General features: G+C 39.5%; 3 protein-coding genes across 4 annotated transcripts in view; 2 read left to right on the top strand and 1 right to left on the bottom strand.

Moving 5' to 3' along the window:
• The window catches only part of LOC134214431 (uncharacterized), a 481,597-nt gene that overhangs the window by 194,649 nt on the left and 262,205 nt on the right, over positions 1-24,743 (top strand). The window lies entirely within an intron of this gene.
• On the bottom strand, positions 4,454-5,804 carry LOC134214426 (uncharacterized). The gene is made up of 4 exons (XM_062693802.1): positions 5,302-5,804; positions 5,149-5,240; positions 4,941-5,088; positions 4,454-4,866 (listed from the first exon to the last, which is right to left on the bottom strand). The coding sequence occupies exons 1-4, from the start codon at positions 5,429-5,431 to the stop codon at positions 4,700-4,702; spliced, it is 537 nt and encodes a 178-aa protein (XP_062549786.1). The 5' UTR covers positions 5,432-5,804; the 3' UTR covers positions 4,454-4,699.
• On the top strand, positions 19,736-20,885 carry LOC134214425 (uncharacterized). Its single transcript, XM_062693801.1, has 4 exons — positions 19,736-20,023; positions 20,085-20,176; positions 20,233-20,380; positions 20,444-20,885. The coding sequence occupies exons 1-4, from the start codon at positions 19,894-19,896 to the stop codon at positions 20,608-20,610; spliced, it is 537 nt and encodes a 178-aa protein (XP_062549785.1). The 5' UTR covers positions 19,736-19,893; the 3' UTR covers positions 20,611-20,885.

Below are 24,743 nucleotides of genomic sequence, written 5' to 3'. Positions count from 1 at the left end.
GAGAGGACTATACGAGCGATCATCAACAAGAAGGAAGGACCCTACGACGAAATGAACTTACAACGCTGACACCGATCGATGAGCCGCTAAAAAGAGTTTCGGTCCCATATGATAAACACATCACCAACCAGCTACGCCCTCGACTAAGGAAATTCGGCATCGATCTAGTATTCTCCAGTAGAAGCAACCAACTCAAGTCTCTATTGAGTTCAACGAAGGATAAAGTAGAAATGTTGAATAAGGCAGGCGTTTATAAAATAAGTTGTTCCCAATGTGAAAAAATCTATGTAGGCCAAACAAAAAGATCATTACATATAAGGTTCAACGAACATATGGCGGAAGTGAGTAAGGCGAAAAGAGAAAACGATAAGGGATTACATTACAAATTCAGAGCATGTGTATAAAAAAATCACCCAATTACGGCATCAAACATTGAAATCTTAAGAAATGTCTCTTCCCCATGGAAACTCGATGTAGCTGAGAGGTTGGAAATCTACCGACAGGTACAAACAGCGCTGTTGAATAAGGATCAGGGAAACGGCAGCTCTTGGCTTTTCAAGTTTCTACTTAAGCAATAAAGTAATTAACTGTATAGGTAAATAAAGTAGGCAAATAAGATTAGATTAGGTACCTAGCGTAGTATAAATAGTGTAAGTTGCGATTGGACATACTTTGGACTCCGCAAGACGCTCCGATCGAATAGAGTTCGCCGCCGTACCAAACTGACAATCTACAAAACGCTCATTAGACCGGTAGTCCTCTACGGACACGAGACCTGGACGATGCTCGTGGAGGACCAACGCGCGTTTTCGAAAGGAAAGTGCTGCGTACCATCTATGGTGAGGTGCAGATGGCGGACGGTACGTGGAGGAGGCGAATGAACCACGAGTTGCATCAGCTGCTGGGAGAACCATCCATCGTTCACACCGCGAAAATCGGACGAATGCGGTGGGCCGGGCACGTAGCCAGAATGTCGGACAGTAACCCGGTGAAAATGGTTCTCGACAACGATTCGACGGGCACAAGAGGCGAGGTGCGCAGCGGGCAAGGTGGATCGATCAGGTGAAAGATGACTTGCGGACCCTCCGTAGACTGCGTGGTTGGCGACTCTTATATACCGCACAGGCCACTTCGGCCTTAGTCTGAATAAATAAATACATAAGTTGCCATTGTTTTCTTAAATTCGAGTCAAGTACGAGACACTGAAGACGACCACACAGTTGTGGTCGAAATACGTATCTGCAAATAATCGAAAATAATTGGTGGAATTAAATGGGGAGTACTTAACTCGTCTCAGACGGTTAAAAAAATTGTACCAAAAGTAACTGTGTTTTTATTCTTCTCAAGGTGCGTTTTGATCTATTTACAGTGGTAATCGTACTGCTTTAATTTAAATATTTAGTTGAAAAATAGCTGTACGGACTTCGATTCAGGAGTAGTTGATTTAATTCATTATTTTGTCGTGTTTTTCGTAGTTTTTAAAGTGTAAATGTGAAAATCATCAAAAGTAGAAACCTTCATGCTCCTGTGTCTGACAAACGTTTCAATTACATTCGATTCCTATTTTCTAGTGACTTTTTCATATACTGAGGTGCTTAAGTGTACGGATTTCGATGCCCCGTGGTATTATTGTGCCAAGCCGTAGTTTAATTTCGACTCCGCACGCAACAATGCTGAAACTGAGAGTCGACGCTAGCATGAAGAATCAATAGACCAATGCAATATGTGTCTCCTTATGCTGGGTATCATTGTATGATGAAAATATTTGAAGTTTGTTATGCCCATCGTAATAGATCTGTAAAAGTAATGAAATTATTAAAGCTTTTCATGAGAGGTTTTGCTACAACTTTTGTGAAGACACAAATCTAAAAACATGATTCCAGTCTCTGTGCAGCGCACATTTCTAGGCACATCTCATCTTACAATGCGTAAAGATTGATAGTTTTAACCAAAGCCTTGTAATGTTAGCTGAATATTAAACCATTGAGCTGATAAAAATTTCCATCAATAACAGAACAGTATACGGTGTTTCATAATTGAAATATTTCCATTTCCATTCTGAGTCAGCTGAGTAATGGAGGCGCATGGTTAGGTAAACTTTGCCTGCTCGCCCATCATAGAAATCGTTAGTTCCCAAATAATGTGGACGTCAAATAAATATGCATTAAAATCTAACACAGGGAGGCAAGCCGTAAAATTCACTGAAAATGCGTCAATTCCAAACGGTGCACTGCACAAATGGTTCATCATTGGTCTCGATTGACGGCTGGAGGCGATGACGTCGTCGACGCACAGGAAATAAATGAAAATCTAATTGAAATTTAATGAAAGGGATTTTCGCGTAATGGATTTATATGTTTTTGCATTCATTTTTCGTCTGCAGGTAACTGCGAGCGAGAGTAGTGGAAAAGGGATACGCCGACCGCTGGTCTGTCCAACATTTTTTTCTGTTCCGCTTTTCACACCCGATGGAGTCAGTAGACTGGAAGGGAAGCTCCTGGAGAAGATTTTTTTCAGGATAAATAAAATTTTATGAGCTGACCCAAATAAGCATGTGCTAATGAAGTGTAATATTTTGTAATGGCCAACCGTCGAATGAAAAAGTACATGTAAATGAGATGCGAGGGACTTCAGGTCTACATGCCCGTGGCGATTTACTATTCAGCATGAAATAATTAAAATTCTGCAACATGTTTATAATAAAGTAAACTGTACTGCCGTTATCGGCTATGGGTTCGGAATGTCAATGTCTCCACTGTCATGGGATTGATAGAATTGGGAAATGTGTTGGATAACTCAGATGCAATACGTTTAGAACTTATCTCGCTTCTGTACCATGCGAGTTAGGATAGCCAAAAAACTATTTACGATTTTTGTCAATTATTTCTATTTCTTCTTCTTCTTATTAGCATTACATCCCCACACTGGGACAGAGCCGCCTCGCAGCTTAGTGTTTATTAAGCACTTCCACAGTTATTAATTGCAAGGTTTCTAAGCCAGGTCACCATTTTTGCATTCGTATGTCATGAGGCTAACACGATGATACTTTTATGCCCAGGGAAGTCGAGACAATTTCCAATCCGAAAATTGTCTAGACCGGCACCGGGAATCGAACCCAGCCATTTTTTTTATTTACTGATTTATTTTTTAACATTTTAATGATTGAAATCATTCAATACAACCAATATACCCACGAGGTACGGTATGTTTCGGCTACATCCTCTGCTCGTTGTTGAAAAACCGTACTGCAAAGGGTTTAATGCCGATTACCTTGATTCTCATTCCCACGAAAAGTTTCATTATTATGATGTTCTTGTTCTCCACCTCCCAGTCGACGTTTTTTGTGCTAATTGATTACACCAATTAACACCCACACTGGGTATGGTAAATTTTTGTTTGTTATCCGTTTAATCCTTGATGTTGTACGCTTTCACCTCTCTAATGAATTCGACAAACGACTACCACCACCATCAGCAGCAGCAGCTGGTGGCAAAAACAATAATCATTTATCACGCCATCAAACGGGTCGGCCATGTCGACGCACCGCCCGCCCTGGGATCAAGTGCCGTTACGTAGTCTGGTGTGAAAACCAAAGCGCGTGGATTATACAGCGGAAAATATTTTGGCAGTTGGAGAACCGGAAAGCTATGCTTTGTTAACATGCTATCGACATTGTGCTTTGTAAGTCAGTTGATGAATTAGGTGAAAGCCCTACGTGGAAAACGAATCGATCTGGCTGCGTTGCATGCTGAAGCATTGAGACAATCAATTTATCGCAAGCCTTAAAGACAGTTTGTTTCTGCTGCTTCAAACATTAATATTGTTACTGTTTCTTGGAATTAGAGATATAACCAGTTGTCTTCAATCCCAGCTTTTGATTGTTTTACTTATACCGACTTCAACTAAGATAGCCATCATTTTTTTTATCACATCTTCATGAAAGCTAATAAACATTTTGAAGCGAAAATTACCTGCTGAAAACCAGAGCCATCGTCCTGAGAAAGTAACCAACTTCACCAGAAGAGAAGTGAATGCTAATGTAAGATGAAAAACTTTTTTCACTAAAGTTTCGAAAACGACTAAGGCGAAGACAATGCACGATAAAGATGATACCTGCAGCGTGATACATTTTTCCTACTGTGGTGGTTCGCAAACTTTTGTGCTTCTCTCGAACTCGACGAGGTGCCTACGGATGCGACTGTGATGGAGGTGTTTGTGGGTAGTTGAGTGTTTGATATTATTAGGAGAGTTGGAGTTTATCGCTGCCACGGTTAATTCACTTTGCGACTTTGGCTTTGATCCGTCTGTCTAACCAGCTGAGTTGTTGGTTGTTTGTTGGTAATAAAAGTGAAAATTTGCTCTTTGCAACTTGTGAGATTTAGGTCCTACTTGATGATGTAGAGGTTTGGATTGACAGTAAATAAAGTGATAAATCTATTTTTATTGTATCACAAAAGTTTAAAGCATTTTCTATTCGTTAACTCAAAATCAGATTTACTCAACATCGTAAAAATCGTATACACACTCTATTTCTAAAATGAAACATCAAATTGGATCAACTATCTGTCTTCGTATCGCCAAAACTTAAACAGAATATTACTTGCAATAATATTTTCTTTTGACGTCAATTATAGAATCAATATCTATTACTTGTTTAAACTGCGACATTGTGTACACATGGAAGCTCATTCACATACTTTCAATCGTCAACCAAAGCATCTTGATCGTCATTCGTTTGTTGCATCCGAATTCGTCTATTCGCTTCCGTATTGAGACGCACAAAATTAGTCCCCAGTTGTGCCACCGGATCACGCTCGATAAGTTTTCTCACCGCCACGAGTGTTGTCATAACATGCAGTGTGATATCTGAAATAGTATCAATTCCCAGTTCAATATTTAACATTTAAAACTAAATGTTCTTCTCTACACTTAATACACACATAGAGTCATAATTACAGCAATTGGATTTATGAAAACCATATGAAACCAACGTTTGTTTTGCCAAATCAGGATGACATCCCTCAGCACCAGTTGGAGCATATCAAGCATGTACATCACCACGAAAGGATACAGGCATTGTTTAACTTCCTGAAAGTTTGAAAACGTATCACTTCTATAACTTAATGGCTTGATGTTTTCTGTTTAAACCTTGTATATGCCGTAAAAAAGGGATATGCCCGCCACGATCCAAACTACTCCAAAGACTAGACCTACACTACCCATGTACCGATAGTCGTAGACTGGAAGTTATCAGCGATTAATATCAAAACATCTCTACCAATAACAGTTGCGCATTCTTACACTCTTCTAGCGGGTATTGAGAATCCGTTGACTGATAGAAAACTACTGACATGAAAATTGAGCCCAAAATTGTGGCTATCGCTATGACATAGCTGTGGAACTTGATGTAGAAACGTAAATACCGCTCCATTGTCCCTATTCAGTTTTTATTACCGCTGATCTGACTCCTACAGTTGGTCCACGAGAACAAAATCTGAACAGACCAGTTTAGTTGAATGCAGTTGTTGTACTGAGTGTTGATTGTGATCTGAGTAAACTCACTAGCGGCATCTAATGTTTCTTTCTTCTTACTGACTTCGCACCTCAAAACTGGAATATTGCCACTTCTAAATTCTGTACCTATTTATTGAACGTGTCGACCAAGTTATAGTTTATGTATTCAGATTGAATAGCCCGACAAACTTGGTGTCCGGTGAAATTCGAACCTGGTTATCCAAATAAAAATTATGCTATTTCTACACTGCTCATCGCTATGCCAATAAAAGGCTCCACTATCGGCATCACTTTCGTCGGAATGCAGAAGTTCATGCGTTCTGACGACGTCGACGTTGTTGGTGATTTGCATTGTCTTTGTATGAGTATCATCAGTATTGTCATCACGGTGGTAATGAAAAAAGAATTGTTGAACTACAGGGCGGACTCGATTATTCGGAGGCTCGATTAACCGGAGAAAATGGCTCGAATATCCGGAGTCATATATTTACCAATCATACAAAGATAAAAATATTAGTCGTGTTTGGCACAACATAACACAAAATCAAGGCAAACTCAGCCGTAACGTACCCAATATGTGCCAGACGGGTATACCCCGTTAGGCATAAGTACGTTAGGCATAAGGACGAAAAGCGTAATGGACGTTAGGCATAAAATGACCCAAAGAACAGCCCATGACATTAAGAAGGCAGAATTATGCCAAACGTCCGTTATGCCTAACGTCCATTATGCCTAACGTACTTATGCCTAACGTCATTATGCCTAACGTCGTGGACCCGTGCCAGACCTATATCAAAAGGCCAGATTAATCCACCTAGTGGTGATAGTGCCTTTCTCGCTTTTCTAAGGGATCCAAAATCAAACATTCATAAAGATGGCAAATTCATGAACTTCATTTCAAAGCACCGATTTTTTCAGAAACATACAGAGACCACACTGACCTTAGTTTGAATAAATAAAATGAAATAATTTAAATTCTAATAATGCCATCGTAAATGGTGCTATGCAATGATATTTAATAATTTGGCATTTTTCGGATGTACCGGATTTTTCGGAGGGTATGACCCTAATAACCATGTTTAGGCCACAAGATCAAATCCATATTCAGAATATGAAAACAAATGCATTTATAAAATCCTGGTGCTTTTTCGATGGAACTCGCAGATTTGCCTTTTTGTGGGATTTTCCAGATCTTCCGGAGGAGCACACGGTGGTTAGAGGTGTACCAACAGTTTTCCGAAGAACCAGTGAAATTTCCGTATAATTTCCCGGTTTATATTCCAAAACAAAATTGAAATTCCAGAGGGTTTCTTTTGAAAATTTCATAAAATTTTTCCATTGAAATTTCAAAAAAGCTTTCCATAAAAACTAGGAAGAACTTTCAATTTTTTTTCTAAAGAATTGCTTTCGAAATGCCGAAAGTACTGCAGTTCAAAACCTGAGTAAATTTCTGTTAAAAATTTGGAAGAGCTTACCGTGGAATTTTTGGATAATTAAGGTGTTCTTTCCAGAAAATTCCGAACAATTTCCCATGAACATTAAAGAAAATATATCCGTGCAAATTTTGATCAATTTCTTGTGGAAAGACTAAAGAATTCCCTTTGGAAATTTTATTAAATTTTCTGTAGAAATTCTCAAGGATTTCTCATTAAAACCCAAATAATTTCACTTTGAAATCAACATTTTTAAGGGAGAGGGCCTTTTGGTCGAAGGCCATAAAGCCCAAAGCTAGTCGGACATGTCATTGCCGAACAAATCATTAGACCGAAACTCGCCTGATCGAAAATCATTTGGGAGAGATAGCCATATGGCCAATAATGTCGTTTGGCAGAACAGGTCATTTGGCCGAAAAAGTAAATTGGTGTAATAGTTTATTCAAAAGTAAAAGATTGCTAATGTCGTTCCTGTTCTCGTGACTAACATCTAGGTTACTTTGATCTGGCAGCCAAAGTACCGGTACTACAAATGTCAAACCGATGTTGGTGATGGAATTAAACATGCACTACAACATGATGCATAAATTATGGCCAATTGATGCTTGTTGAAGCATAATTTGGCAAAATATTTTAAATGACTACAGCGCAACTAGCGTTCTAGTACTTATGATTCTACTGGTGTAATAGGTCATTTAGCACAAAGTGACGTTTTGGACGAAATGGTCATTTGGAAAAAAGGTTATCTGGCCGAAAATGTTATTTGACCGAAATGATTATAAGGCCGAATGTGTTGTTTGGCCGGGCATTGGGACAGTTTGTCGAATGACATTTCGTCGAATGACGTTTAGTCGAATGGCATTTAGTCGAAAGGATGTGGGAAGCAGGGACTATGTTCAAGGGCTTGACGACCCCTCCCCAGGCCATCTGCGAGTTGTGGGGCTTGCCTAGGATGTGGTGGGGTTTGGCACACCGTATCGAATAACAACGGCTAACGATGCATAAACTTTGCAGCCTCCCGCGGAATGGTAGTCCGAAGCACTTTCTTTCCCCGCAGAAATATCTACAAGGCCACATGGAGATCACCTAACCAAGTAACGGTAAACCAAATCGACCACGTTCTAATCGACGCTAAATTTTTCTCCGACATCACGAACGTCCGCACTTACCGCAGTGCGAATATTGAATCCGACCACTACCTCGTTGCAGTATGCCTGCGCTCAAAACTCTCGACGGTGTACAACACGCGTCGAAGTCGGACGCCACGGCTTAACATTGGGCGGCTACAAGACGGTATACTAGCCCAAGAATACGCGCAGCAGTTGGAAGTGGCACTCCCAACGGAAGAGCAGCTAGGCGCAGCGTCTCTTGAAGATGGCTGGAGAGATATTCGATCCGCCATTGGCAGCACCGCAACCGCTGCACTGGTATGACGGCGAATGTGAGCAGTTGGTAGAAGAGAAGAATGCAGCATGGGCGAGATTGCTGCAACACCGCACGAGGGCGAACGAGGCACGATATAAACAGGCGCGGAACAGACAAAACTCGATTTTCCGGAGGAAAAAGCGCCAGCAGGAAGATCGAGACCGTGAAGAGACGGAGCAACTGTACCGCGCTAATAACACACGAAAGTTCTATGAGAAGTTAAACCGTTCACGTAAGGGCCACGTGCCACAGCATGATATGTGTAAGGACATAAACGGGAACGTTCTTACGAACGAGCGTGAGGTGATCCAAAGGTGGCGGCAGCACTACGAAGAACACCTGAATGGCGATGTGGCAGACGAAGATGGCGGTATGGTGATGGACCTGGGAGAACGCGCGCAGGACATAATTTTACCGGCTCCGGATCTCCAGGAAATCCAGGAGGAGATTGGCCGGAGATTGGTTGTAGAACAACTGGGGTTAACCAGCTACCAGGAGAGCTATTTAAACACGGTGGTGAGGCACTGGCTAGAGCGCTGCACTGGGTCATTACCAAGATTTGTTCCATCTACAAAAAGAGCGATAAGCTGGATTGTAGCAACTACCGCGCAATCACATTGCTGAACGCCGCCTACAAGGTACTCTCCCAAATTTTATGCCGTCAACTAACACCAATTGCAAGGGAGTTCGTGGAGCAGTACCAGGCGGGTTTTATGGGCGAACGCTTCACCACGGACCAGGTGTTCGCCATTCGCTAAGTACTGCAGAAATGGCGCGAATACAACGTGCCCACACATCATCTATTCATCGACTTCAAAGCCGCATATGATACAATCGATCGGGACCAGCTATGGCAGCTAATGCATGAACACGGATTTCCGGATAAACTGACACGGTTGATCAAAGCGACGATGGATCGGGTGATGTGCGTAGTTTGAGTTTCAGGGGCATTCTCGAGTCCCTTCATCCATCCAGCTATTTGGCTTCGCCGACGACATAGATATTATGGCACGGCACTTTGAGAAGATGGAGGAAGCTTACATCAGACTGAAGAGGGAAGCTAAGCGGATCGGACTAGTCATCAACACGTCGAAGACGAAGTACATGATAGGAAGAGGTTCAAGAGAAGACAATGTGAGCCACCCACCGCGAGTTTGCATCGGTGGTGACGAAATCGAGGTGGTAGAAGAATTTGTGTACTTGGGCTCACTGGTGACTGCCGAAAATGACACCAGCAGAGAAATTCGGAGACGCATAGTGGCTGGAAATCGTACGTACTTTGGACTCCGCAAGACGCTCCGATCGAATAGAGTTCGCCGCCGTACAAAACGCTTATAAGACCGGTAGTTCTCTACGGACACGAGACCTGGACGATGCTCGTGGAGGACCAACGCGCACTGGGAGTTTTCGAAAGGAAAGTGTTGCGTACCATCTATGGTGGGGTGCAGATGGCGGACGGTACGTGGAGGAGGCGAATGAACCACGAGTTGCATCAGCTGCTGGGAGAACCATCCATCGTTCACACCGCGAAAATCGGAAGACTGCGGTGGGCCGGGCACGTAGCCAGAATGTCGGACAATAATTCGGTGTAAATGGTTCTCGACAATGATCCAACGGGCACAAGAAGGCGAGGTGCGCAGCGGGCAAGGTGGATCGATCAGGTGGAAGATGACTTGCAGATGCTCCGTAGACTGCGTTGTTGGCGACGTGTAGCCATGGACCGAGCCGAATGGAGAAGACTCTTATATACCGCACAGGCCACTTCGGCCTTAGTTTGAATAAATAAATAATAATTAGTCGAAAGGACATTTGGTCGAATGGACATTAAATTCATGCTACCGACAGAAATTCGCTTTCAACATTCGACTTACTTTCCATTCGGCTAAATGTCCTTTCGACTAAATGTCCTTACGACTAAATATGTATTCGACCAAATGTCCATTTGACTAAATTTTAGTCAAATGGACATTTGGTCGAATGCATATTTAGTCGTAGGGACATTTAGTCGAAAGAACATTTAGCCGAATGGAAATTAAGTCGAATGTTGAAAGCGAATTTCAGTCGGCAGCATGAATTTAGTAGAATGTATAATTCGTCAGTAGATTTTTGGTTCAATTTGAACAGGATCTGATTAGAGGAATTCAGTGTACGTGAGGAAGTTCAATCGGCAGCTAATGGGTGTTTTCCACCTGAGCAAACAGAAACTTCTGGAGATTATTATTATAGAAAAAATGAAAACCTACAAAAATAGAAAAATATTGGGCACTGATTGTAAAATAGCCTCTATTCTATTTTTCGGCACAAGATCAAAAATCAATGATATCAATGTTATTTTGCCAATACTTCATTGTAGTCGGATTTGGTACATTTAGTTGATTGGAATTTAGTCTAATGACAGCTGACATTTCGTCAAAAGGACATGAAATCGAAGGGACATTTGATCGAATGGAAATGGTTTTCTTATTCTTTTCATAGATACTATTTCTTCCACTCAATATTTACACAATAATTATTTCAGTATATAATTCACTTCCAACCATAATCCGTTAATTATTGGCCGTATATTTGATTGCGACCGAATGGTCATATGTCCTAATGTCTACAGGGTGAGTAGGGTTGGTTGTCAGTAAAGTAAATATACATAAAATCGAAACTCAAGCTTCTAAATTTTTAAACTTTGGAAACAGATGGATTTTAATAAAATATCATACACAAATGTTACCCTTAAACTTTTTAAAACATAAAATGGAGCTGGCAGGCACGATGCTGCTTCCTAATATTTTTCAACAAAACTATGAAAGAAGTTGGCGTAGATCATATTTAAAGGATCACCTGTCACTGCCACTGCGTTATATTTTTAAGCATATAAATGATAACATTTTTGTTGGTCTGTGGTCTGAAGCTTTTGATAGATTTTTCCATCATTTTTTAATGAATAACCATCAAAGGAAACTCATAAAAAATTACCAGCATTTATCTGGTATTCTATAACTTTACTTTCAAAGAAAAAAAGATAGACACATAACCGACCAAGTGTCATTTGACGAAACATCATTCGACTAAATATCTTCTGACCAGGTGGTACAGATTCATTGTAGTTGGTTAGAGAGGTTCGCCGAAGTCAATATCCTGTCGGGAATATTCACCGTTTTCTTATTATTTATTCCTTTTATGAATCTATCATTCTTTGAGCCATATTGGTGCAATAATTATATTATTTTTGGAACACCGCAATCAATCATTTATTCATTAATTATAATTGACTAAAGTTCCTTTCTTTCAAATATTCAATCGACGGAACGTCATTCGACTAAATGTACCAACATTTTTCATTCGAAAATCTGCTTTTAACCAAATTTCTTTCGACCAAACATCATTCGCCCAAATGTACGATGATTCTTCATGCTAAAATCTGATTTCGACTAAATGTCCATTCGACGTAGTGTCCTTTCGACCAAATGTCCTACGTCTCTAATGGACTAAACATTCATTTTCGACTAAATGTCCCTTTGACCAAATGTCCATTCGACGTTATGTCCTTTCGACCAAATGTCATTCGACTGAATGGCATTCGACGAAATGGTATAGACGCAAATGTCACAACGAACTATTTGCAGATCAATTTTTTGCTTTTGTTTTGTTTTCTCAACAGCTGACCCTATGTTTTAATGATTTTTTTTAACATTTCCCCGTTAAATTCACCAACTTTTTGTATATACAAACCTTGCGAATCTCAAAACAAATCGATTAGGGCAAAAATCTTGCAAATCGGTGAACCCGTTCGTCAGGAAGGAAATCTCAACTCATTTTTATTATATAGAAGACTAATATCTGAAACATATTATGCATCGTTATTTCAAAGAAATTCATGCACTTTTCCTCTGATGCCGCTTCTCAGCCTTCAGCTTGCTACAATCATGATTTTGGTTAGCTGGTTCCACCAATTCTTCACATGACCAATCTCACTACTGGTGACTGCTTCCTTTATCTTCAGTTTTCTATTACCCAAAATTACTCTATTGGATGGAACTGAGAATAATTTGATGGATTCAGCTCTTTCAGGATGAACTGGCTCCACTATCGTTGTACCATTGTAACACTTCTTTTTTGTAACGGCAGCTGGCTAAATCTGGCCAAAACATAAATGGGCCATAATGGGACTGAATGAAGGATAAAATCCGGTTTTGACGCAGATAGATTTTGCAGGACTTTGTACAATTATTTTTTCTTTTCTCTCCCTGCATGGTGAATATCTTGAAACCACGAATATCCTAAGTCCAAACATTAGAAAATATAGACTGAGAAGAACTGTTTACAAATAATAAAACATCGTGAAAAACTTGCATATCAGACCACTTGAAATGCCACTATTTCTAAAACAGAATGCCCTATTTTTGATTGGTCTAGGCCTTATAATAATCTTAATCTCTATATATAAAAATGAGTTTGCTTTTTCTTTGAGGCATTAGAACTCACAAACGGATGGACCAATTTGAAAGATTGTCTCACTATTCGATTCTCTTTGGATCAGCTGTGTTTGTACATACTAAGAATTGATCAATTTGAAGGGAAAAGTTGAACAATTGTCAAAACGCAACGGTTTCATGAGATCGGCAGAAAGCTATTAAGGTGGTTATACAACAAAGCAACAAATCGGCTATCTTGGAAACTACGTGCTTTTTATAGTAATTTATCGAGAGATCGTAGATCCATAGATCGTATGCTTACTTATGCTAAACAATCGACTTCAATTTCAGCAGTGTACGAAAATTATTACGCTAGGTTTGAACTTAAGATAATAGGAATAGGAAACCGTGTGGTGAATTTAAAATTCACCACATGTTTTGATTGTATAATCACCTTAATCTCGAACTGAAATCGATCTAGAGTGTGACCAAGATGAATACACCACTAGGTGTTCCAATCTGCCAAATTCACGATTCAGCCATTTTGGATTTTAGTATGGGAGAGCCAGCTGCTTTGTTTTGGTTTTGCACTGAAAATGAATTTTTCACCCCCGCCTTCTTCTCTTCCATAAACTTGATAGATTGGAGCACCTAGTAGTGTATTCTTCTTGAGTGCGACGCTGCAATCAACAAAATGATTGACAGATCGAAAATTAAACCCAAGCGAGATCGGGCAGGTTTGCCTGGTAGAGTATATATTCAAGAATATGATCATCCTTCAAGTAGAGAAAAAAACTATATTAAAAAAAAAACAAAAAATAATGCATCACCCATCATGCATCAGTTGCAGGATTGTTCCGACTACGCAGATTTAACGATTTTCGCGGATTTGGCGCTGATTAACGTATCGATTTTTTTTTAGGTTTTCCAGTTAGCCTCGCGAGCAAAGGCGTTGGATTGCCAATCCGGAACTAGCGAGTTAGATTCTCGGTCCAGTCCAGGATGTTTTCGGGTTGGAAATATTCTGGACTCCTTGGTTATGGTGTACCCACTGCTCTTGCCATACAAGATACCTACAACGGTATCATTTAATAACTGAGAAATACTAATAGAATACTAGATAGATAGAATAGAAGTTCAAAAGCAGGCCAAGTTCCAGTTGGAATGTAGAGCCATAGAGGAAGAAGAAGGTGGGCAGGGTGGACCACTCTTATATGAAAAAAAAAATCAAAATCATCCTTTCGAGACGTATACTTCCTGAAAATAAAGTTTTTTGCTCTCAGAAGCTACTGTACAAATTTTATCCAGATCCGTCAAGGCTACGCAGTTAAATTTGACTACCGAGGTCGGTAAATTGTTACTGGGTTTTTGAACACTTGACTTTTCTCAGTAATAATCATTAATACCGAGAATCCTGTAAATCATAAAGCCTCAAAACTGTCAATAATCACCGAAAAAATCAGTAAACAGTATATAAAACTTACTGACTTTTTCGGTGAATTTATTCATGTTGTTTTCACTGTTTTGCTGAAATACTCAGTAATTATTTTCAACGAAATTGTCGGTAAATATGACAAGTCAGTCATTATTTCTAAAAATTTGATTTCTCGTTCTTTCAAAAACATAAAACACACAAAATATATTTTGGTTTTTTTTTATTTCAAATACATCTACTCGAACCATTTTTAGGGAATGCCCGTAAAACCAAGAAGCTTTGTGATGCCGTCTGTCTTAGCTTATGAGTACCAGGGGAAGACAACATGTCCTTGGTTAGATTGCTCATTGGTCGATTCCTACGATCAGCATACCCGAAATAAAAGTTGCTTATTCGGTTATTGATGAACTCCACATTGAAACATGAATCCCTGAATCGTGAAAGTCGACTCAAGATAAGTTGTAGGGTAAGAGGGATTAGGGGAGAACGGTCCAAAATGCACCCCTTAAGCTATTTCGTACAGGTGCAAAATTTACAAACCCAGCTACATTTCACAATGATCTCCTATTCAAAAAAATAAGGTTTTCATGACTTTCTAATGCATTTAAAAAATGTTTTAAAAATAGGCCGTGGGCAAAACGCCCGAATGGTGGTCTAAAATGACTCAATTGCATGCAAAATGATGGCAAACGCATGGTTGTTTGTTTTTTCTTAATAGATTAAACTACAATCTTATGGATGTGGCGGAAAAATACCAAATGGTTAAATTTGAGTGAACATGAAGGGATTTTTTTGCTAAATTTTTCCCATGGAGCTCAATGATGGATAACTAATTATGAAGTGTAATGGTAATATTCGTTCATAAATGTACTACAACAGATTATATGAGTGATTTTATGAGTGAGGCCATTTTGCCCCAGGGGTGCATTTTGGACCGTTCTCCCCTACCCCCTCAGCCAGATCGTGCATGGGATCAAGGGACCAATAGCTGATTACGTGGAAGTTTTGAAGGTTGTTTAATACACAACCAGATTTTTTCAGTCCACATTGAGATAGTTTCAATTCCCCAGATTGTACGGCTAGCAGGTTTTGGTTATACCATTCAAGTGTTCTACTTGGAAACCTCACAGTAAGATTTCCTTCGAAAACAGGTCGAGGAATTGTACAAATTCGGCAAAAATATGTTGCACTCGGACTTAGTAATCCAAATACATTGTGTACTGCCAGCGAGTCCCCAACAAACAGTGTCACCACTGCTCGTAATTCGAAGCTTTCAGACCCATAATGAACTGTTATTCCCTTTTCCAGTTTCTTCAGGTCAGCAACGAAAGGTTCCATTATTTTATTGCATCCATGCATTTTAACCATCCGAGATGTAGCAAATATGAGAGGAAAAATGGTTTTTGGAGAACTGTTGAATTTATCAGGAAAGTTCTGAACTTTGAACATGAAGTTTGCTATTTTATTTTTTCCGGCTCTGGAACTTAGAGCATTCCCCAGCTCAATATCATCCTCGTAAATAGTCAGTCTAACTACATTGGGATATTGTTTGAAGTATTCACTTGACTCATACAGCAGGCCAGATTCAAACGAACTGTATTCCTTTATCCCTACCGTATCTTCAATGTTAGCCGTCTGAAGAAGTAATCTGTTTTGGGGATCCCGAAGTGAATGTTTCGTTTACGAATATGCGCTTGGGAACACTTTGTACATGACGTAGTGCCACGCGTCTTCCAACACACTTATCCACTGGTTCCGGAATATGAATCGCAAGCTTCTCGAGATACGCTTTTTGCTTGGCGTGTGTTTTTACATCACTGAACAAATCATGATGTTTGAAAGTACTCAAAAACTTCTGCGTGGTTTAATTTGAGACGTCTACTTGATGCGATTCGAGGAACTTTTTAGTTTGGACAATCGGATATTCGAGAATTTGTGATACAATATTGTCACATATCTCAATAGCTTCCGTTATCTTTTTTTTGAGGAAGTCCTGTATCCGCCGTAAGCCGACAAATACTAAGTGCTGCTGTCTTCTTAATATAGTCCAAGGTAAGTTGGTATGCCTCCATGGGCACACTCGTGACATTTTCAATCTCCGGAAGAAATTCTTCAGAATAATTTGTTAAAATTGGAACGGAGGAGTCTCACAAAAATGGTTCTCCTTTATGTGGCGTTTGAGGCTTGAAAAATTTTGGTATCGCATTTTACACCGTGGGAAAGTGTAGTCATATTTACAAAAATCCGACGGCAGCTCATCCTTCTGGATATGCCAATTAACATGCCGACTAAATCTTTTAATACCCCCTGGGACACAGCGTCGACAGTGAAAGCAAGTAATTGCAATTGCATCCGCCATTTTTAGTTTCCAATTTCTTTACTGCAAAATAAATAATTTTCAAATAAAGGTTTTAACTTACAGAACAGCTCTTCTACCTCCGCGTCGACCTGCCGTAGCTTCGCAATTACCGCTTCCATATTTGATCAAAATTTTACACAAAACTGCAGATGTGAAAATCGTTGAGAAAATTCGATGACAAAAAAGGCGGAAATGATGCAACAGAAACAATAATGACAAGCCAAATCTCAGTGTGACGATTACTCAGTAACAATTTATGCAATATAACAGAAGGTCGGTATTTTTTTCACTGTTTGTTTTGAGCGTTCAGTAAAACTTCTATCTTACTGGGATTTCGGTATTGCCTGATTCCGTACTCAGTAGTTGTGCTGGTACAAATACTGGAAGTCAGTAGTTTTATATTGATTTGCTGAGTACTCGGTTATTATTGAGATTTACAGATCAATCTCGGTAAAAAAAATTACCGAACAAGTGGAGCGTGATTAAGTGTGCACAGTTACTTTATTTTACCGGAGTCGGTAAAATTTTACTGAGTTTTTGGACTACGGATCGCCCAGTAATTTCAACAGCAATATTTTACATTACCGAGTTGTCAGCATAAACGAGAAATGTCAAATAAACATTAAAATCGGTAATCAATGTAGGGGAACCGCTCCTTGAATTCATACCATGTACCCAAATCAATACCATTCGAAAACAAAGAATTGAGGCGCGAATTGTTTTATTTCTCATTTTTGTGATTTTTTTCAGCAGTGAGCACGCCGGATAACAACAAAACACGACACAAATTGAGCCTAAATTGCCTGTTTTGCGAATGTTATTGATATAGGAACATGTTATTAATAATGGAACAGATACCCTACTTTCAGTGGCGTAGCCAGGGGGGTGGTTTTGGGCATAAAACCCCCCCCAGAGACAAAATTTTCAGTAGAAATTTTTTTTTTTTCGAAAAAAAATGTTCGGAAAACCCCCCCCAGACCAATTTTCTGGCTACGCCACTGCCTACTTTGTTTATGTGTACATAACTGAGTTAGTCAGTAAATGAGGATTTATTTTTTGGAAAATATTTTACTGATTGGACAGAATATCCAATCAATGCTTCTTCAGATGAAATATAAGTACTATGGAGGAATTTCAGGGTTTGTGATAAATTCTGCAAGTTTTTTCAGACATTGCGTTAGGTGTTTCTGCCGATTGCGCGACTTCTCCTTGAGACGGCATTACGTTCTCTATGAGACGGCATTACTTCAACAATGAGGAAACGGGTTATTACAAGACAAAAAAATGGGCTCCGCGCAGTCCCAATTGTACCGCAATGTTGTCCGATATGGTCAAGGCTAACTTCATCAATGTTCTACGGTGGCTGGAGCAATTGGATGTTCTCCGGGTTCGTGTCGACGAAATTTTAATTCCCGGTTACGCTGCGCTTCAACCCGATGCTGCAGCGAGTTTTCGAATTGGCCTCGCTAGGCGTGGCCTGTGTATCATCTGCATCTACACACTGCCGCATCTACAAAACAATGCCGCTAATCAAACGCAGACCAGATATCTGGAGCAGCGGTAGCCATGCCGCAGGTTCCCCAAGGCGCCTTCAAAGCAGAGTGGGCAGCGCACGAAAACACCGAGTCAAACATTGAAACGCAGATTCTGGTGGCGGTTAATGGTGTATGTCCTTCGGATGCTGTCTACCACAGCTCTCGAAAACTAGAATCGAAGCTAAATATTGATGTTGAATGATTGATGAAATTAGTTTTTGTTATTATTTGATAACGATTATTTTGCACTTTCGCAATTCCGACTTGTCTGACGAAATATTTTACAAAATGGTAAATAACCAAGTAAACAACAGCAAAGGGCTCTACAATAGCGTTCAGTATTTTTCTAATAACTAGTCGGTGAATTTTCATTTTTCACCGGTGGTGCTGTTTCGATTTGTACCGACTTTTTTTAGCAGTTCAGAAATTTAGTTCGGGAATTTATTACTGACAATCATCTGATGTCCAATAAAAACTAGTATTTCAGTAAAAACTAAATTTTGCAGTTGAAACTCAGTAAACAAAATACCGAACATCGAAATGCTGGTTAAGTGTGTAGGAGAGCTGGTGTGCAAAGAAGCGGTACCATTATCACAAGATCGCATATGTTCGTGGGATTTGCGGACGATATCGATATTATCGGGATTGATCGCCGTGCCGTGGAAAAGGCTTTTGTGCCTTTTAAGAGGGAGACAGCGAGGATTGGACTCACGATCAATACCAGCAAAACGAAGTACATGGTCGCTGGCAATAGACGTAGGTTCATTAGTGGTGGTGGCAGTGAAATGGTGCTGGATGGTGAAAAATTTGAAGTGGTAGAAGAATTTGTGTATCTTGGAACTTTAGTGACGTGCGATAATGGTGTTACCCGCGAGGTGAAAAGGCGTATTGTAGCTGTGGAAAAGGCTTATTGGGGACTTCCTAACCAACTTAAGTCCTGTAGTCTGCAAACGAAGACAAAACTCGCGATGTATACTATTCTGATTTTTCGGTGGCTTTATACGGCCATGAAACATGATCACGAGTTTTACCAGGTGTATGAGGGGCTGGATATTGTTAAGCTTTTACAACACGGCAGACTACGATGGGCTAGAAACGTTGTACTTATGCCGGAAGAGCGTTAAGCGAAGACAATATGCAGTAGATAACCCGGAAAAGGCCGCGTATACCATGGCTTTTTGAAGTTAAAGAGGACCTGAGGGCGCTCAACGTTTATCATATCACAAACACAATATAAAGTATTCATTCAATTCATTTTGTTTGGACAAATGAAAGAAAGATCTAGTATTGATTTCAGAGTTGCAGAGTACAAATCACGTTACATCGAGAATCAATCGTTGATGCAAGTAACCTTATAATATTTTTAGTGCTGCAAACAACACAGTCATTTATAAAAACCGAAACAAAAATTTCTAGTTCCAAATGGAACGTAATGTCTTCAGAAATGTAATGTCCACGGGTACACACCGTCATTGCGGTGATAACGCCTTTGATTACTGGAAGAATTTTCAAGTTTACAGCCTCCATCCCGGTCGTCGTTCACTAGAGTGAGAGCAGCCTAGATGAGAAGTTCCTGTTCTATACTGCCTTGCACTTTGACGACGACGACGACGACGCCCCGTACCGACGCTGCTGATAGCGGGTTGACTCTCGTGTACATAGCCGGCAGCCAGTACAATTATTGCACTCGACTGAACCGGTCTGTCCTGACACACTCACGTGGAGCAACTGGTGAAGTTAGATCAGTAGTAATTAAAACAGAACGCTCCCACTCAACAACTACGCAATGGAACACTACTTGCGGTTCTATATCAAGTTTCACAGTTATGTCATTGCGGTGGCAACAATTTTAGGTTCCATTTTCATGGCTGTTGTTCTGTACCAATCGACGGAGTTTCACTATCCTCTAGAGGAGTGTAAGGATGAGTAATCGATTTCCTGAGAGTTGTTTTGACACTAATCGCTGATAACTTCCAGTTTACGATTACCGATTCATGGGTAGTGGCGGCCTTGTGTTCGGTGTAATTTGGCTCGCTGTAGGAGTATCACTATTCTACGGGATTTTCAAGGTCTGATTTGTAAACATTGCAAAAACAACTCGGTCATGAAACATAAACAATTTCAGGAAGTAAAGCAATTTGTGTATCCTTTCGTGGTAATGTTCATGATTGAACTGTTCCTGCTGGTGCTAAGGGACGTCATCATGATCTGGCACAACAAAAGGTGGTACAATATGGTTTTCGTGAACCCGATTGTTGTGATCATTGCTCTCTGTAAGTACCACCTGAAGCGATCAGTTACCATAACTATTCGATGAACGATTGGATTCTTCACAGACATCACCCTACATGTGATGATGACCTTGGTAGCCATGGGAAAGCTAATCGAACATGATCCGGTGGCTCAGCCGGGGACGAATTTTGTGCGTTTCAATACCGACTCTGATGGGCAAGATCGGCGGCAGCATTTGGGTGGCGATGAGGAAGCACTTGTTGACGATTGAGTGCAAGTTATTGAGTTTCTTTCATGTGTATACGAAGCCGCGGCATCACCGAGTACGAGATCGCGACTAATGATAGTGACTGCATTTGTGATTGTTGATGAACTAAAATAGCTTTGCAAATAATGTTTGGTTCAGTGTTTTGTGATATTGAAACAGGAAATAAAAGCATAACGCTGGAATTACTAGAAAAACGTCCCAAACATGATATTATTAAATCTGGAAAGTATTGGATTTGAGTGGCATTGCCAGAATAATAAACAATTGGAATATTCTAACGTCTTAATTTCTTTAGTTTTCTGGCTAATATTCGTCTGTGCAGAAACAGAACTATTCACAAGTGCGTTTGGAATCTGAGTAAAGAAAGAAGATTAGAAGCCAAATATTGCCGATAGTTCCTATTAGTTATATTCCGATGTCCAAATCTTTCATCTCATATTTAGAATTCAATTTAAAAACTTTTGTATTAGTTTTAATACTTATAACGACTAACCTTTCTAATGCATTAGAAAAAAATTACACATTTTGCTTTGGAGTCATTTGGACCCAAGATTTTATCACGATCACGAAAACTCAAATTTCAACCGATTTTCAATCTTTAGAAACCAAACGAAAGCTGTAAGTTTCTAGAATAAGACCATGGGGTGATTCATCCAAATTGACCTATCTAGCGCCCGGAGAACCTGTACTAGAGAGGTACTGTTTGAGCTTTTCAATCTGGCACCTAATTTTCTAGTATCGTTCTATGAAACATAAATTGCTTGCAAATATGTGCTCTGGTGATCCCAACTGTATTTGCTATCTTGTATGCGCCATTTCTTGGTCATTTTAACCTTTGAGTGATTATGGGAAAGCCGGAAGGTCCGAAACATTCTTAAAGGTGGCCAATTCTAAAAGTTCATCCTAGAGCTTCGTGATTTTCTCGTTACCATCCATGCTGGCAAATTGTGGGTGCAATTAACAGTGAATGTCTTCTGTGACATCCAAATGCCCCAGATTAAGTCCTTCGGAAGATACGGAACATCCGTAAAATGGCCAATTCCAAAATTCAGAAAAATATATTAAGCTCGTTTAGTGGAATGTATTAAACCGTCTAAGACGAATTAAGTACTGTCCATTTAATTCCACCAGTTAATTTTCGTTATCTTTGCAGATACGTATTTCGACCACAACTGTGTGGTCGTCTTCAGACTTTAGTCGAGTCAAGTACAAGACACTGAAGACGACCACACAGTTGTGGTCGAAATACGTATCTGCAAAGATAACGAAAATTAACTGGTGGAATTAAATGGACAGTACTTAATTCGTCTTAGACGGTTCAATTCAAAAGTTCGTCCTTGAGCTTCGCGATTTTTTCGTAGCAATCCATCATGGCAAATTGTGGATGCAATCAATAGTGAAAGTCTTCTGTTACTCCTAAATGCTTCCGAAATGGCTCTCCGGAACATCCGTAAAAATGGTCAATTCCAAAAGTTAATCCTAGAGCTTCAGGATTTTTCGTAGCAATCCATTCTGGCAAATTGTGGGTGCAATCAATAGTGAAAGTCTTCAGTGACCTCTAAATGCCCCAGGAACGGTTATCTGATTATTCCGGAAAATACGTAAAAGTGATCAATTCCAAAAATTTATCCCAGAGCTTCGCGATTTTTTCGAAACCATTCATACCGGCGTACCATTACAAGCACAATTGTAATCAATAGTGACAGTGCTCCGATACCATATGCTCCCAAAACGGTGCTTCGGAAGATTCGGAACATCCGTAAAAATGGCAAATTCCAAAAGTTCATCCCAGAGATTCGCATTATTTCGTAACCATCCATCCTGACGAATTTTGGATGCAATCAATAGTTAAAGTCTTCCGTGGCCCCTAAAAGTTCCCAAAATAGTCCCCCGAAAAATCCGGAACATATGTAAAAGTGGCCAATTTGAATTAAATTTAATGAGAAAAAACTTGGAATTCTTTCGAATGGATTTTAAAAATTCCACAGACCTATTTTGATTTGCTAAACTCCTTTTATTATCGCAACAATATAACCAGTGGAAAGGACTCAGTAGGCGCGCTGTTGCAGCAGTAAAAAAAATACATGAGGTATTACAGCCCGTGGAATTAAAAAAAATATCGAATAGGGGGAATGACTGCTTTGGCAGGTTTTGTTCTATTATTGGCAGGGGGGTTTTATATGACTGACTAGGCTCAAATTCGCCCTAAACGTTCTTTGCATATCAAAGAATATTGTGGCCAAATTTCATAAAATTTGGTCGACAAAACCCTCCCTGCCAATAATAGAACAAAACCTGCCAAAGCCGTCTTTCCCCCTAGTTCATTTGAAAATATATGCCAAATTTGTTCTAATACGTTAATTAGTTGCTAAATTTGTTAACTAAATTGAAAATTATGTACAAGTAAGTTGTATTAGGATGTAGAATTTTGGAAATGATTTTCAAAATCATCATAGATTTTTTTCAAACAGTAGAGTTATAGTTAGAGTTAGTTTCTTGCTGCCAGATCACAGTTTGAAAGCTCGTAGGAACGATCGGGCCACTGAATTAAGGGCTGGAGAAAAGAATTTAACTAACTAATTTATCAAATATTTAATATAAGTTGTAATCTAGTTTCGAAGCAAATCAATAAAGCTGTTGAAGATCAGCGTCGAGCCTTCCTTCCATTAACGGCGAACGCAACACCTATTCTTTTCTGACTATATCAAAGTTTTTTGGAATCGTAAAATATCCTTACAAGGAGCCTGTAAATACTGTCGATGCTTTCATAGCAAGTAATGTACGCTTTTAGAGCAGATATTGGCTGAATTTAAAATGATGCGTTAGTTGCGCATATTAATCTGTTTTCATGAATTTCCGTAAAGCTCGAAAAATAATATTTGCTTTGTTTCAATTAAAAAAAAAACATCTCAAAAGAGAAGCTACTTGTACCGGTTTGATTTATGATATGCTTGTTTCGGGAATCAATCAAATCAAAAAATATTTCGCAGGATTCGGAAAATCTCGAAATTTTGTAAATATTGGAATTTTTGTCCCGGGATGGGCTCTCTAGTAACGTACAGTCAATTTTGTGAAGAAGTGACTACAAAATCAAGAAGTACAAGTACAAGAAGTTCATAACTTCGTCATGACTTTTGGTTGCGTGACTATCTTCGTTGTAGTCATGTGTAAGGCACAAAGAAACCTAATAGGTTTTGCGTCGTCCAATGTTATGACGAAGAGTATGGGAAAACGTACTTCTTTACATTTTTGCTCTTAGCGGCTTTAATTTATTGTCAATTACATGACTCAATACGTTAGCATAGAGTTTGAAAGTCGTCGAAAGACTTTGCCGAAAAAGGTACGTAGCTGCAAGGTCTACAATTGCTTGTTCAAACCATATGCAAGAAATCAATGTTTCTGCCAACACTACCGGACAACCTACCCGAGTAGCACCTCATACTGATTTGGTTGCAGCAACTTAAAAGTAACCATATTTTATTGCATATGGGTTGGCAGAATAAACGATTTTTCGTAAGGTACACTGGGGGAAGTGGAAAAGGAAAAATCGATAGTGCATGTTCGAATTAGTGTAAAACCAATTTAAATGATCTAAATGCATTCAATCAAAATGGGCTATCAAAAACAGTCAATTTTGCATCAACTGTGTGGTAATTCATACCATTTTATTTGCTTGAAATTGATGGAAAAAGATTTAAAAATTAAGAGTTTTTTTCCACTTAACCCAGTGGGATGGGGTAAGTGGAAAACCCATGCTACCTTGACGTTCAATTCTGATTGGTAGTTACATATAACAAAAAATCAAAACGGTTGTTGCTCTGAGTATCTTTTGTTGAATAATTTCATTGGCTTAACGGAATAGGTCCGCAAGGAATTCTCGTAATAGCTAGTGGAGGGCTGGTTTTGCCTTCTCGAACATTAAGTGCACGTAAAATCTATATATTCGCCTCAAAGATGAACTTTTTATAGGAAAAATGGGGCTTACAGGTTTATAAACTAATCAACTTAGTTTAACGAATTGAGATGGTGTCTGTGTGTGCGTGTTTGTATGTATGAGTGTGCGCAAAACACGTACAAAATTATCTCCTATTTTTAAGCACTTGTCCTTAACCAATTTGTTCGCACGAAAAATTGCA

The sequence above is a fragment of the Armigeres subalbatus genome, chromosome 2 (genome assembly GCF_024139115.2).
Source record: "Armigeres subalbatus isolate Guangzhou_Male chromosome 2, GZ_Asu_2, whole genome shotgun sequence".
NCBI lineage: Eukaryota > Metazoa > Arthropoda > Insecta > Diptera > Culicidae > Armigeres > Armigeres subalbatus.
This window is presented reverse-complemented; position numbering and strand designations above follow the sequence as displayed.